This window comes from Vidua chalybeata, chromosome 25, assembly GCF_026979565.1.
Source record: "Vidua chalybeata isolate OUT-0048 chromosome 25, bVidCha1 merged haplotype, whole genome shotgun sequence".
NCBI lineage: Eukaryota > Metazoa > Chordata > Aves > Passeriformes > Viduidae > Vidua > Vidua chalybeata.
In genome coordinates this window covers 2,572,594-2,587,411 of record NC_071554.1, presented here as the reverse complement: position 1 = coordinate 2,587,411, position 14,818 = coordinate 2,572,594, and the positions used below count along the sequence as shown (strand labels likewise).

Here is a 14,818-nt window from a genome sequence, read left to right as displayed (position 1 = left end):
GTCTTGATCCAGGCTCACCACTTCCCCTACCAGACTCCAGCAATTTTGAGGGGACTGCATTTAAGGAGGCTTAGAATGCCAAATTAATCAGTATTTGCTGGAAAGCTGACTTCTTTTGAAGGTGGATGTTACACAAAAGCCTGCTGGTGATATTTAGTACATCAAGCAGATCATTGATATCACTGCTCCATCTGATGCTCAAGATCCCAAATATCCTCCAGTATGCCTTTGGGGAAGACATTCCTCACATTCCTCTGCTCCACCTGATACCCAGTGAATCCACTGACTGGTGAGTTTGACTCCCTATTCCCCCGTCCCACTTACCTTCTTTTCTAAGCATTCTGCAAACTTCAACTGCTTCAACAGCTTCTTCTGCTTGTTGCTGAAGCGATTGTCCTGCTCTGCACTGGTTCCCTGGAGCACAGCAAACAACAGTTTCAGCCTGCAGGGCCTTCTACCACCTCCAAGGATTATTTTCCCACGTCTGCACAGTGCACCAATGAAACCAATCTGTAAGGCTGGTTTTTGGTCAATTATTCCTTTCCAGGTGCTTTTCAATTTGAGCTCTCACCAAGGACTGAGGATTTTGGGTGAGCAGCTCCTGAGCCCCACAGTGACACCTCAATCATAACCCCCCTGGCACTGCAGGGGGGGTTATACTAGCAGCATCAAACTGCCAGGAAAAGGCTTTATTAATTCCTTTACAAAAGAAATAAAGTGTTTTTCCTCTGTCTGGGAACAACAACGTGCTGTTTGCTTACAGTGACATCTCTGAAACCTTTGGGCAGCTTCCCTGAGGCAAACAGATGTACAAAGAATTCATTTTATTGATCCTGCTCTGTTAAAAGTTCACCAACTGGCCCCACTTCCGTGGACAGGAGCCGTAGGTTAATTCGTTATGGAGGGAAAGGCCTGGAAGTCCAGTTCTGGAAAATTTACTGGCAGAGATTAAACAGAACCAGGCAGGATTAGAGGAGATGCAGGGCTGCATCCAGGCCCTGATGGGCTGCTCATGACTGAGGACAAACCCACAGCTGGGGAAGTTTATTCTGGAAGGCACTGATGGAAACCAGGGAATTGTATACAGGTAATTTATAGGAATTTTAGGAATTTTATTTAGGAATTTATAGTAATATATATAGTAATTTATAGAAATTTACAGGAATTTTATACAGGTAATTCTCCATAGAAGAACAGGGTTCAGTGCAAGCAAAAATATAAACTGTCGAGGAATTAAATTATAATAAAGAAGAGAAAACCCCAAATTCTAAGTTCTAAGTTTGGTAAGTTCTAAGTTTGGTCAGAAGGCACCTGTAATTAGCAATATAACACGTTGCAAAATCATCAGTTATTGAAAGGGAACAATCCACTGATATTCCCATTTGCTATTCCAGAACATGGGAATCCTAAAGTCTGACTGTGGCACAGGCACCTGCAGGGATTAAAACCCTTTACAACATTTGCAGTCTGCTGTGTGGCTTACAAAAACACCACAATACTTGCCAGTTCACTCAACAACTGAATGCTCTTTTGGGGTTTTTTAAATTTATTTCACAACCCAGAAGGGAAATGGAAAGGAAGTTTCTTGTTGGTAACACGTGGCAAGCAGCAAAGGGAACCAAACAGGACAGAGCAAGGCGGCTACAGGAATTTAAAGACAGACAAAATATGTTTGCACTGAAACTTCACAGAAATGTCAAGAGCGGACAGAATTATAAATAGGAAGTTGCTTGGTATGGGGAATCCAAATTGCTGCTCTGCTGCATTTCTGTCATTTCACATTTGGTTCCTGCTGAACCCAGAATAAAGCTGTTCACAGCCCCATTTCAGTGCCATGCTGCTTTGGTTTTTATAAAATGCCACGTTCCATAGGCCAGTTTAAAAGAATATTAGATTTCTAATCCAGAGTTTTCAGCCCCAGTAATCCTGCTGTCAATCACAACTACCTGATTTGTGAACATTTTAACTTTAACAGCATTAGAACATGTGCAGATGTAATCTGCAATTATTCTTCTCAAGTTAGTCCATGAACACAGAACTGAACTAAGGGAAGGGTTATCTGTTCTGCCTTGCTTTAAAAACATCCTAGCAGCAGGAAATGAAAATAATATGGGCTGAACAAATGAATGAACCTTGAAATTTAGATTGGTCCTCGGAAATTACCACGGAAACCCCCAAAATAAGGTAATTTCAATTAATGGAGGAAAAAGCAGAAAAGAAATAGACCCTGCACACGTTTCACGGTTTCTGCAGAAAATGCAGCACAGCTGTAAGACTAGAGAAGAAACTCAAGGATTAAAAGTAAAATACAAATTTATGAATACAGCTTAACTTCTTTTTCCTATGAATACACTTAATAGCCTCAAAAAAAAAATCTCATTAAATATAGGAGCAGGGTTGTTTATTTGCTTTGAACGTGGCCACTAAAGAGCGAGGACAGCGCGAACCCGGGCTGGCCCCTCAGAGCCCTTCGGCCCCTTCTCCCCCCCCGCTGCTCGGGGGTCGCAGCGGTGACACGGCCCCGCGTGGGTCGGGACCTCCGGGGCCGAGGCCGCTCAGGGCCCCGTGAGGAGCCTGGCCGCGGAGCGCAGCCCCGGGGGCGCCCGCGGAGCTTCCCCCCGTGCCGAGGCCGGCCCGCAGACGCTCCATCCCCCCCGCCGCCGCCCGGGCCGCGCCGCCGCGGCCTCCTCCCGCCGCCATTTTCTCCGCGGCGAGGAGCCTGCGCAGGGCGGGGGCGGGGGGGCACGGCGGCGCCGCGCGGGGCAGCGCGGCTCCAGCGCGGGCCTGCAGCGGGGCCGGGCGGTGCCCCCGCGTCCCGGCGGGGCCGCCGCGCCGCCCGCCCGCCCTCAGGGCCCCCCGGGCCGGCACTTACGCGGAAGAACCCGGCGTCCATCTTGGCTCCTCCGCCTCCTCCCGGCCGCGGCGCGCGCTGCCGTCCCGGCGTGCACCGCGCGCCCCCTCAGCCGTGCCGGGGGTGGGGGGGGGAGGAGGGAGGGAGGGAAGGCGGGAGGGGCGCGAGGGGGTGGGCGGGGCCAGTCGCGCGCCGCTCAGGGTCTCCCTCCGCCGCCTGCTGATTGGTGGAGGGTCGGCGCGCGCGCGGGAGCCGGGCCAATGAGAGAGCGCGGCTGCTCCGGCGCGCGCGGGGAGGGTGAGCGCGTCAAATGAGTCGCGCTCTCGCGAGATGTTGGCCCCTGCAGCTATTGCTGATGTCGGTATCTCGCGAGATCTCAGGTGCCCTCACGGCCGCGGCTCCCTCAGGGATGGCGGCGGGGCCGAGCCGGTCCGTGAGGGCGCAGCCGCCTCAGCCCTCGGGAACAACCCCTCGGCAACGGCCCCTCGGCTCCCTGCCGACATAACAGGGGTCCCTGGGCAGGAGACAGGGCTCTGAAGAGGTCACAGAATCCCAGAAGAGCTGGGGTTGGAGGGGGCCTCTGGAGACCATCCAGTCCAACCCCCTGCCCAAGCAGGGTCACCAGGAGCAGGTGGCACAGGAACACGTTCAAGTGGGTTTGGGATGTCTCCACAGAGGGAGACTCCAGCCCTCCCTGGGCACCTGTTCCAGGGCTCTGTCTCCCTCATGGAAAGAAGTTCTTCCTCACGTTGAGGTGGAACACGTTGTGTTTTATTTTATGGCCACTGCTTCTCGTCCTGTCCCTGAACAGAGTTTGGCACATCCTCTGACACCCCCTGGGGATATTTAATGGATTTATGGGATCCCCTCTCAGCCTTCCCTTCCCCAGACTGACCAGCCCCACTCCTGCACTCTCTCCTCGTCAAGGAGATGCTCCAGACCCCAAACCATCTTTGTGGCCTCCACTGGACCCCCTCCAGCAGCTCCTTGCCTTTCTTGTCCTGAGGAGAAGTCATGAGCTGTCCATGCCATCCCACTGGACAAACTGGTGTGACTGGTGTAGGTCACTGATCTGTGTGCCTCCTTCTGGGCTGAGTTACAGATGCATTCTGGGGAAATAAATTCCTGGTTATGGGACTCAGGAATAAAACCCAAGGGAAATTATAATATTTTATCTGCTTGGACTTGTAACAATCTGGGTCTTGCATGGCCGAACTTGGGACAGTGCTCGACTTGGCTACTCAACAGCCGTGGCACCGTGGATGAGGGAGTTTAGTAAAGGTGACAGCTGAAGCTGGAATTGCTTTATGTTTTTGTTGAGGAACACGAGTTAGAACCCGAGGGAAGGCAGGGGGACACTAGGTGGAGCTCCGTGCTCTCTGCTGGGATAAGGAGGATGGACATAAAGGGGGAGAGCTGAGTTTTGGGGTCAGGACTTACCCAGCAGTGAAATATTAAACATTTTACCAGGGTATCTGGATCGGTGAAATTCCAACTGGAGGATCCGACCTGCTGAAGGTCCTGTAGAACTTTTAGGAGGAAAAAAACAGCTGTTGATTCTTGCAAGACAGGGCCAGCTGAAGGGGAGCATTCCCAAAATCTGTGTGTCTGGAAGTGGAACCTGGGGGCCAAGTCAGGACAGGGTGGATCAGCCCTTGTGGCAGCTGATGTTACCAGGGCAGGGAGAGTGTGGGATCGTTCCTGGAAAGCTCAAATCCACAACAAATGGCACAGAATGGGGATTTTTGTTCCTTGAGAAGGTGGTTTTGCTTGCTCAGCATGAGCTCTGGGTTTTGCTGCCAGGAGGGGTTGTGGGGCCTCCCAGGAGGTGCCAATGTGAGGCAAATTTTACTGGTAGTTGAATTTTTCAGCTGGAGCAATGCTGGTGCGTCCCAGCAGCCAGTTCTGCTGCCAGTAATAGTAATTCTGTGAAACTGGAACTGCTTACAGTAGTTCTGCTTACTCTGCTTGTGGGCTGTGTTGGCTTGAAATGAAGCAAATGGAAAGTAAACAAAATTTGCTACAAGTAGGTCTGGCTAGGGATGTTAAAAACATCCCAACAGTAAGATGGGCTTATCTTTCCCAGAAATCTTGATTTTGATTCCATGGAACTGCTCAGAGAACGTCCAGAGATAGAAACAGAAAATCAGTTCCTTTATATTTTTTTGGAAAAAAAAATTAGATGTGCATCTGCTGTCCCTTCTGAATTATTAAATCAATCCTCCCTGCCACAAAAAATAAGGTAGAGAACCAGGACAAGAGAAATATTTAGAAGGAGATTCAGAAACTTCACAAACAGCTGTCTCAATATTTGGTTTGAAATCCAAACTGTGCTCCAGTTTCAGCCAAAAAAGAATATTGCAAAGTAATTGAATTTAGTTTCTGCACAATAAAAATTACCAGTTAGTCAAACTGACCTGCTCAAGAGATCCAAGCTTATTGGAAAAAAATATGGAATAGAAAATCTCAGACAATCTGGCAGTCAGTGTCTGACAATGGTGCTCTGTGTTCCCACCCCGTGGGCTGTGAGTGTCCCTGGGAATTCCTTTGTGCCACTGCTGCACACCCACAGCCCTCACACTCACAAAACAACCTCGCTTTGGGTTGGTTTCGAGAATAAAATCGGCTAAAAATAGTTGGGCTGCACCAGAGAACAAAACCTTGCAGGGTGAGTGGCACACTGGGGCTGTACAGAGCCTCCTTTGCTTTGTCCAAGCTGATTTTTTTCTATTTCCACGCTTATTTTTTTTGGTTAAAGAACTCAGATTTTGTGTAAGACAAAGCATTCTGAGACAGCTCCAGCCATGAACCTGAAGTGAGAGTGAAACCCCTCAGACACTGAGTTCCTTTGGAAATGGAAAGTTACAGAGTTTATAGAAATAGTTTAAAAATACTTGGAAATAAGAAGTAACTTTTTTTTTTCATCAACCTGTACATATGTGAGATTAGAAACATGAAATATGACTAAAGATAAATACAATTTTGATATCTCCTGTACTACCCATCAGGTATAAAATAAGCCACAAACCTCTTGCATGTAACTCATAAAAAACTCAGGTCCCAACTGAGTTTGGGGCATGTCCAGACTTTTCCTCCAGTTCATCAGCAGAACAGAGAGGGTTCAAAGTCTCTGAGGAAGCAAAAGCTCCACAAAACCTGGGCATCTTCTCTTCCTGGTTTATCCAGACCCAGGATAGACCTTGCTGCCATCCTGATGATTCCTAGACCTCCACCTGTTATTTGAGTCATAAGAAAAGTGTCCAGACCTCTGGTTTTTCCTCCCAAAGAAAGGGACCGGGGTTCATATCAGTTTACAGAGAGAATAACAGCTGCTTGCTGTTCCCAGTGCAGCTCCGCTGAGGAGTCCCAGGTCCTTGGGATAACAATTCCATCTCTTCTCTGGCAGGGAGTTCCCAGTTACCTGCTCTGCAGGTGGATGTCCACAGGGATGAAGGTAACCGAGGGCTGCTGGGCCAGGCTGTGGCTGCTGTGCCCCACAGGAGGTGGCACTGCCAGCTTGGAGGCTTTGGGTTCCAGCTCCCGCCGCACTCGCATGCGCCTGGCAAAGGTAAAAGGGGAATTGGCACCTGGGCTGGTCTCTCCTCTCCCAGGGTAAGTTTTGGGGAGGTTCCCACACAACCCAGTCAAACCAAGCCAGGATTTCATCCCAAAGATACCAGAAGTCCTCCCAGAGCATGTGAGCTCTGAGAACTGAGGAGTCAAGCTCTACCTCTGGCAGCCTTGGTGCATACTCCAACCTTCCCCGCATCACCAGGAATCCCTAAAAAGAGCTCCCACCATGCAGCCTCCATCAAGGAGCTCTTTGTGCTTCCAATGATCCAATCAGAGCACTGACAGAGTCAGTACACTGCAATCAGCATTTTAGTGCTTAGAGTCTCCTGGAAACTTTCAGCAACAAACCCTCTGTTAGCTGAGAGCAGGGACTTTGGTTCATCCTGGTTTGACTTGGCCACGTACCTGTTGTATGTTTTCAGGATGAGCAGAACCACTGTGAAAATAATAATCACCCCCACCACGATGGCAGCAACTATTGCTCCAGAACCTGGGAGAGAAGCAGGAAGGGAAAAAAAGCCATGTTTACAAAGTCGTTGTTGTAGTGTTTGAAGTTTGATAAGTTCAAAGTCCACTTAAAACCAAAAAAAGCCACCACCCCAACTCCTTTCCTTACTTTGATAGAGATTTTGTTCTTGAGACTTTGTGGTCACATTCACTGAGAGCTGAGTGTTATTGGTCAGTGGCGTGGCCGTCGTCATCTTGAGTCGGCTGCAGAGGGGAAAAAGAGGAGTGAATTCCTAAAATATTAACCCAAATTTCACAGTGCTAATTAGGCAACTGCCCACCAAAGGCTCAGAGCCTGCCAAGTGCAGGTTCACTAAACTGGAGTTCTTCATATTTTCATTGTGATGGAAACCTGGCCCTGCTGAAAGAATGGAAATTCGAAATTGGTACAATGGAAATTTTGGTGCAATCTTGCTCCACCAGCTAAAATATCCCATAATAGGATAAAATAAGATATGAACACAACAATGTATTTTAAATGCTTTGGGATTTTAGATTACCACCTCTGGCTGAGATTCAGATCACTGAGCAAAAGAGTATGAAGGATTTTGCATCCACAATTCAGCAATGTCTTGGGGGAAGGGAAAAACTGATCACAGAAAGGTTTAAAAACTCCATTATAAAATAGAATTTAAAGGAGCTTCATTCATCTATCATGGAGAAGACAAACCATTTAACCCCTTCATTTGGAGCTCCAAAAGTGTCAGGACAAACACCAACCCCTGAACAGGGATATTGCAACGTGGCTGTGGCAGGAGGTTGTGAGTTCAGCCCAGTGTCAGCTCAGGTCTGTTATTGGAAGTGGATGAACTTCCAAGGGCACAGCTGAAAACATGCCTGTGTTTTGGTGGGTAAAACTGTGGATCTGGAAAGAGCAGCTGGGATGTTTGCTGGTTTTAAAAGGGTTTTCCAAGTGTCCCTGGAAACCCGAGCCATTAAAGGGCTCCTTCAGCCCGAGGGGTGTGAGCACCACTTCAAAGAGCCCTCTGGAACCAGCTCAGCTCCCAGTCCCAAAGCTGAGACACTCCAAATGCCCCTTGAAAAGTAAATTATCCTTCAGCACTTGATATGGAACTGAGTTTCCCACTTCAGATGCTGCTCAGTACAACCAGGCAGGAGTCTGGTGCTCCCCTGGGATATTGTGTGGCATGGTAACTTTAATTTTACACAGCACAAGATAAACAATAGCCAGAAATAATTCAGTGGAAATGAGTTGGTAATAAAAATTAATACCAATTAAAAACCTGCAGAGCAGGTCAGTGAGGAATGAGAGGGATCAGGAAGCAGCAGGAAGGGAAGTGGTTGGTATCTGACTGGGATGCAGGATCAGAACTGCAAGGGCCACTCTTCAAATACTTCAATCCCCTCAAGTTCAAAGTTTGGTCTTCTTCTTTTAATCTAAAAACCAAAATAACTTTGCCACAAGCCTGTAACTGGGTCACTCTCCTGTGAGTGAATGATTCCTTTGTTCAGCCAAGGCCAAGTTAATTCAGCAACATGAACATCAGTTGAAATATTTGGTGTTTAGACTCTGCCCAGCCCTATTGTCCAGCACAGGGTTCACACACACCTCAGAGGGACCTGGGAGGCACCAGAGCTCAGGGACAGCTGTTCCTGTCTCCCCACCCATCCTCCCATATGGAAAAAGGTTTTACCAGTGGCAGCAGAGGCTCAAGAGACTCTTCAAGAAAAGCTGATCAAGTGTTCTGACTATGGGCATAATTCAGAAAAAGCCACATCCAGCTCTCACCTTGTGGCTCCTGACTAGGGCAGTGCAAAAGCCAGACCTACAGAAGCCTTTTTTCCTTCCTCTGGCTACCAAAATAAAAACTCCAAATAAGTAAGGCTGAATATTTTAATATTAAGCCATGAAATAGTCATCCTTCCTACCTTCCCTCTGGGTCAAACCACCTTGGGAATGGAGAGCTGTTTGTGCATGAGTCACCCAGACCCAAAGAATTTTTATTGTCGTAGTGAAACCACCTATTTATGAAAGGGATTAATTTATCCAGCAGGCTGCACAATCTGAGGTGCAGTTTGAAAACTGCAGCAGGTTGGGATTTTTCGGCTTTGTGTAGCAAATCAAGAGCTGCAAGGTCTGTGTCTCCAGCCAGGGTGCTGGTCCTGCTCTTACCTGGAGTCCCAGCTCCATTCCTGCCCTGTGAATCAGCAGGTTACACCTGACCACGTCTCTGCTGCAAGAAAGACCCAGCAAAGCCCAGCAAAATCCATGGGAACCTACTGATTTTCAGCCTGGATCCTACTCTGTTCAGAAAAACATTTGTAAAATCAGGAGAGTGCTTGATAAAAGCCATTCAGCAGGGGAGAAGAAGTGGACTTTGATACAGTAATCACAGGACATTCTTTGTCTATGACACAGGGCTGCACTTCCCCCTGTGCACACACACCTGCCTGGGCTCTCAGAGCCTCTCATTCACCCTCACTCTCCACACTGCTGGTTATTTTTGCATCCCCATGCTATGGAGCTGGAAATGTTTCCATAAAGTTCAGCTTTGGGCATGTTTCCATTTCAAACACCTTGGCAGATACAGGGGATAGGTTGTTCTGGCAAGTGGGAGCAGTGCCCCCTTTTCTAAAGGCTCCCTGCTGCCCCTGCCCTGCTGGACTGAGCTGAGGGGCCCTGCTGGGCTGGGTTTGTTTGTGAGGAGATGGGGATCAGAGCTCACCTGTCAGCAGCACCTGGCAATTACAGCAGGGGGGGGCACAGGGAACAGAGGGGGTTGTTGGAGGGTTTTTCCAGGATGGCTGGGCTTGGAGAGGCAGCTCCTTGCCAGGGAAGGCAGGCGCTGGTTAGGAGGACACAGATTCAGTGCTTTCACCTGGGAAAAGGTGGGGTTTGCATGGAGCTGGGTTTTTCCTGCCCTCACCTTCCCAGCACCCCGGGAACACTGCCAGGGTTGGAGGCAAGCTGTGATTTCAGAGAGTAATAAAAACACAACGTCCTTCAGTGAGACCTGAACGTGCCTGGGTTTACCTTGAGAGGCTCCAAAGAGGGAGGAAGGAGGAAAGAAAAGCCCAAGTTCAAAGTGGCCTGAGGCAAACAACCCTCCTTGTGTGAGCCTGAGTGTCCCCATGTCAGGGCAGCACCTTTACATAAGCATTTTCTCAGGTTCTGGCATGAGCTGCCCGGGTTGAGCTGCTGCTAAAACACACATTAAAAGCAGTTCATTGCCTTGCCAAGACAGAGACAGTGGCACAAACTGCAGGCAGCTCTGGGCAGTAGCAGCACCAGCTAAAAACCCCTCAGTAATTTTACCTGCCTGGTTTATTGAGAGGCACTAAAACCCCTCAGCTCCCACAGGTGACAAAAAGTGACAACAGGACTCCCAAAAGGAACACCCTAATTTCTAAAGCCATGACTAGAAATACAAACTTGGTAGACTTTTGTCACTGATGTATCCAGGAGCAGTGTCTTAACCAGACTGTGAACTGCACATTGCCCAGTTAGATTTTCTTTAAAGCCAGTAATTAAAGGGTCTTATAAAAAGGAGAGAGAGGGGCTTATTATGCAGGCAGCACAAGGGGGAATGGCTTCCCACTGCCAGAGGCAGGGTTAGATGGGATATTGGGAAAAACTTCTTCATTGTGAGGGTGATGAGGCCCTGGCACAAGGTGCCCAGAGCAGCTGTGGCTGCCCCTGGATCCCTGGCAGTGTCCAAGGCCAGGTTGTACACTGGGGCTTGGAGCAGCCTGGGACAGTGGGAGGTGTCACTGTCATGGCAGGGATGGCACTGGAGGGGCTTTAAGGTCCCTTCTCACCCAAACCATTCTGTGATTCTATGTATAAAAAATTCTGTACACAGTACAAAGGATCAACGTAGAAATGCAGCTCCTCTCACTGCCCACAGCAGCACAGAGGCAGTCCCAGGATTTCTTGCCTATGCCAACTTGTTGAATCAGTGAGGCGAGGCGCCTTCCCCCTCTGCAGAGCCCTGAAGTCACACACAGCAGCTGACACCTCACACTTGCAGCCTTTCTCCACCAGAACCCCTTGGCAAACCCTCAGTGCCCCAATCTGGTACCCACAGAGGGACAATAACTCTGTCAGACCCTGAAGTCACTGGTCTCTGCTCTGCCTTTGTCTCCTGGTTTGTAATCACTAAATCAACCCCTCCTGCCGCCCAGCACAATGCATCCCATCAGTGAAAGCTGTTTACAAAAAGCTACGCTTCCTTTAGCAAGGAATTCCTAGGGCATTAAGTATATTAATTACCAGGAAAAACCAGAAATCACCATTTAAACCTGTCAGCAGCTTCAGTGTGTTCCCAAATAATGCAAGCAGTGTAGTTTTGTTCTGTGCTGGAGACACTCAGTGAACTGTAACAATGCTCTGAGGTTTTGAGTTCTTTTCCTGTTAAATATTACTCTGCCAGCTCTTTCCAGCACGCTGCTCAGCAGATTGGAGGAAAAAAGTATCCAACAAAAAAAAACCCCAAAGCCACAAACAACCACCAACAAACCCATATTTATAGTGCCAGGGTTAATAAGTCAGGACAAGAGATTCAGCGTCCCCAGTGGTGAATGGACACCGCCGGATGGAATGAGCTTTCATCAGCCGCGCAGGCTTCTCTTTCTCCGGGGAGGAATCCGCGCCAGAGCAGTCCCAGTCCCGTCCCTTACGGGCTCCCAATTAATGGAACAACTGCTCAAGCACCAGTTGAACAGAAAAACGTGCGAGGACATCTGCTCTCTGTTTCTTTCTGGTTTAGAGGTACCGATAAAGAACTCGCGTTTCCCGTGGTTCATCCACAGTGCCTCGCACAGTGCCTCCGGTTACAAATCGGAGTAACCGCGCTGCAACCACCGCTTGGACCGGCGGCGGAAAGGAGCAGAGCTTTGGGGCAGAAAGGAATAGAGGTTTAGGACAGAAAGGTTACAATTATCCCCATACGAGAGCGGTTCCTACGCCCGACCCTCAGCCGGCGCTACTCACGGAGGATGCTGCGGGCTCGGGGCTCCAGCGCTGCCGCAGCGGCTCCCGGCTCCGTCCGCCCGCCGGGGCTGCGGGGCTGCCCCCGCCGCCGCTTCCGCCCCTTCCCCAGCCCGGAGCTGCCCAGCCCAGCCCAGCCCAGCCCAGCTCCGCTGCTGCCGCGGGGAGCCCGCTGCCCGTACGGCCGGAGCCCCGGCACAGCCCCGCCGCCGCAGGTGCCTCCCCGGGGCCGCCCAGCCCGGCCCGGCCCCCGGCGCCGCCTCCCCGGGCCCGTGCGGGGCTGCGGGTGCCCCCGACCCCGCCGGGCAGCGGCTGGGGGGGGGATGGAGGAGTCTGGGATAACGCCCGTCTCACAGCGAGAGTTCCCAAGCTTTGGGAGCAGCCCAGTTTCTGCGGCTCTTCGATGCCCAAAGGTCTCCCAGGCACTTTGGGAGGAGGATCCCAAGCACATCCAGCCCAATGACAGAATGAGTGGTTTTGTCCACTCGTCAGTGGAATCAAAAGGATCAAACTGGAGAGGAATCCTCACCTTTAACCTGTACTTCGTTGGCTTTATCCTCCAGAGGAGTGTGACCACAGTCCCTGTCTGGATTTTTCCTGTGGACATCACACCTTAGAGAGGGATCTGCCCCCTGCCTGGGCCTGATGCTGCTCCCATGGGAAAGCAGAAAACCACAGGAACAAGCCACAGCCCTCATTCAGACTCCATTTGTGCTTTAGGGTGGTCGAGCTGCTGTGCAGGAGATGTTTCCCCACTATTCTCCATTTCAGCTGCCCCAGCTGCAGCCAGAGCCACATCACCCACCTCCCTTATAACGCAGCCTGAAACAGGAGAAAACCTGCTCCTTACAGAATCCCACCTCCTGGAAGGCAGCAACAGGGGGGTCCTGATGGTCCATAAACATTTGCAGTGGATTTCTTGGGAAGACCAGAGTCCAGTTGGGCTGAAAAATTAGGTCCTTCCTTACCTTGCAGCTCTCCCTTTCCTCCTCCAGATACATTTGTGCCCTTAACACAGCTCATGCTTCACTTTGGTGTCTACCATAGGCTGATTTTTACACAGAACCCACAGAACACAACCACAGAGGCTTTTTCACCGGAAACCAGTTTCAAGATCCAATTATTTAGCAAATGTTTTGTACAGCTACAAAGACCCACATTAGTCACTTCCACCTCAATTCCACTGAAGCCCATGCAGCTCCTTAAAACCAGAGACTGAAATCCCAGCAGGGATTACTCACCAATCATCTTTCCAAGGGAATACATTTCACTTGATTGATTTCCTTACAATGACTGTCCCATCCTGCATAAACAAGCAGGAGCACGAGGCTCTCCCGGGAACAGGAGTGGTTTTCCAGCCACAAACCTTCCCTGGTCTGTATCTCTGGAGAGCAGAAGGGGCTTCTTTCAACAGTCAGCAACCATAACCAGGAAGAGGTATGAATGTAAGTTAATAAAAATAATTAATAACTCAATTTAAGTAGTACAGGAAGGAAGGCAGCAGCCCCTGTGACTGTCAGGCAGCCCAAGTGAAAGCAAATGTGAGTTCCCAAAGCCTCCCTGACAGCAGAGAGGGAGGGTGGGACTTTCCCAAGGGTTTGTCCCTCACCAGGTCCTAAATTTGTAGCCCTTCACTATGAGCAAGAGCCACACACCAGGTTTATACACTGTTAAATGTATAAATACATTTGTATAATGTATAAATAAATGTTTATACACTGTTACTATAAACCTCTGCTGTCAACATCAGTGACCCAATTTGCAGGCACCAACCATGAGCTTATCCCATTAAAGGAAGACCAAAGGAGACTCTGGGATGCTCCATAAAAATCCTGATGAAGTCAATTGACATCAAAGGACAAAACATAACTCTGAATTAACTCCAGGCTTACTACAGCATTACCAACCCCTAGGAAGTGACACAGCCTTACAAGGTGTGGAGTCTCACTGAATTTAGCATGGAGCAGGTTTGGACTCCTCCTGGAACAGCAGCTCAGCTCCCAGTTCTGCTGGTTATCTGCAGTTTGCCTGCACCTGGCAGGGCACAGCAGAGCCTGGAGTGTCTCAGAACAAAGAGGGAACAGGTATCACAGCAGATATCAAGACCAACTAAAAATTCATTGAGTTTGGAACTGTACTGTGAAACCAGGCCCTCCATGCACCCACAGCCTCAGAAATAATTACCAGACCCCCCTGGGAGGGATGAAAGGAGCTGAGGTGACCTGTCCCAGCAGGAGGGCACAGCTCAGCTTGGCTGCCCTCCCAGTTCCTGCTCCTGTGCCTGTGATCCCAGCACAGAGCCACAGAGGACAGGAATTGGTTATTTTTATGTTTTATGTAAGAGCAAACCAGACTGCCAGAATGTCTTTCCCACTGCCTCACCCCAATGCTGATGATGGTTGGAATATGTTCCCTTCACAAGGGGAATCAAACATTCCCTCTACAAGCCTGAGCATGCCAAAGTGTTACAGTACAGAGCCTGGTTCAGAGCAGGATTTTAACACATTAGGTGACATCTAAAACACAGTGTTTTCTACTTTCTAGGCCCTGCTCTTGTTTTATGGAGCAATCAGACCCTGTGACCCTCCCTGGAGCGGTGAGTGATGGCAGGGACAGCTGTGTCACACTCGCTCACATGTCAGGGTCAGTACCTACAGGAGGAGAAGTCTTTTATCTTGCTCTGCATTTTCTCCACTGAGAGTGGAGCAAATAAACAAAACCCAGTAAGATTCACAAACCAGCCTTCTATTCTGGGCTCAAAAGTATCCCTAATCCAAACCAAGACAAAAATTGAAATTAAACCTTTCAGGGAATAAATGAAGCAATTGGAATTTTATGCACAGGGTCTGTCCAGGGGAAGCAGTTCTGTAACAAAGCAGAATGAGGACCTGCAATCACAGGTTCTCAGATATTATAAAACCAAAGTACTGCCATAA

At 49.5% G+C, this 14,818-nt stretch overlaps 2 protein-coding genes across 18 annotated transcripts in view; both read right to left on the bottom strand.

The window, feature by feature from the left end:
• SRRM1 (serine and arginine repetitive matrix 1) overlaps window positions 1–2,945 on the bottom strand; it is a 28,289-nt gene extending 25,344 nt beyond the window's left edge. For all 15 annotated transcript variants that reach the window (XR_008434821.1, XR_008434820.1, XR_008434819.1 and 12 more), the window contains exons 1-2: window positions 2,873–2,945; window positions 325–414 (exon numbers count right to left, since the gene is read on the bottom strand). Coding sequence is in view for 12 of the 15 variants with exons in the window: in XM_053964415.1 (XP_053820390.1) it covers window positions 325–414; window positions 2,873–2,893 (111 nt within the window). In the remaining 3 variants the exon portion in view is untranslated. The remainder of the gene's footprint in view (window positions 1–324; window positions 415–2,872) is intronic.
• A 2,039-nt stretch (window positions 2,946–4,984) lies between these two features.
• NCMAP (non-compact myelin associated protein) lies at window positions 4,985–13,417 on the bottom strand. Of its 3 annotated transcripts, none has more exons than XM_053964880.1 (4): window positions 12,851–13,417; window positions 7,041–7,135; window positions 6,830–6,914; window positions 4,985–6,410 (listed from the first exon to the last, which is right to left on the bottom strand). In XM_053964880.1, exons 2-4 carry the CDS (start codon window positions 7,123–7,125, stop codon window positions 6,269–6,271), a joined length of 312 nt encoding a protein of 103 aa, XP_053820855.1. In that variant the 5' UTR covers window positions 7,126–7,135; window positions 12,851–13,417; the 3' UTR covers window positions 4,985–6,268. The 3 variants fall into 3 exon arrangements, with proteins under 3 accessions (XP_053820855.1, XP_053820854.1, XP_053820857.1); XM_053964879.1 differs by lacking the exon at window positions 12,851–13,417 and adding an exon at window positions 11,886–12,044; XM_053964882.1 differs by lacking the exon at window positions 12,851–13,417 and adding an exon at window positions 9,066–9,279.
• Between the last annotated feature and the right edge of the window lie 1,401 nt (window positions 13,418–14,818).

What these genes read in the sequence shown, in the direction of transcription:
- NCMAP (XM_053964880.1), bottom strand. Translation starts at nt 7,125, where the DNA reads ATGACGACGGCCACGCCACTGACCAATAACACTCAGCTCTCAGTGAAT. An exon ending in AGAACAAAATCTCTATCAAA is followed by an intron (nt 6,915 to 7,040) that starts GTAAGGAAAGGA and finishes CTTCTCTCCCAG; the next exon opens with GTTCTGGAGCAATAGTTGCT. An exon ending in ATCCTGAAAACATACAACAG is followed by an intron (nt 6,411 to 6,829) that starts GTACGTGGCCAA and finishes TACCTTTGCCAG; the next exon opens with GCGCATGCGAGTGCGGCGGG.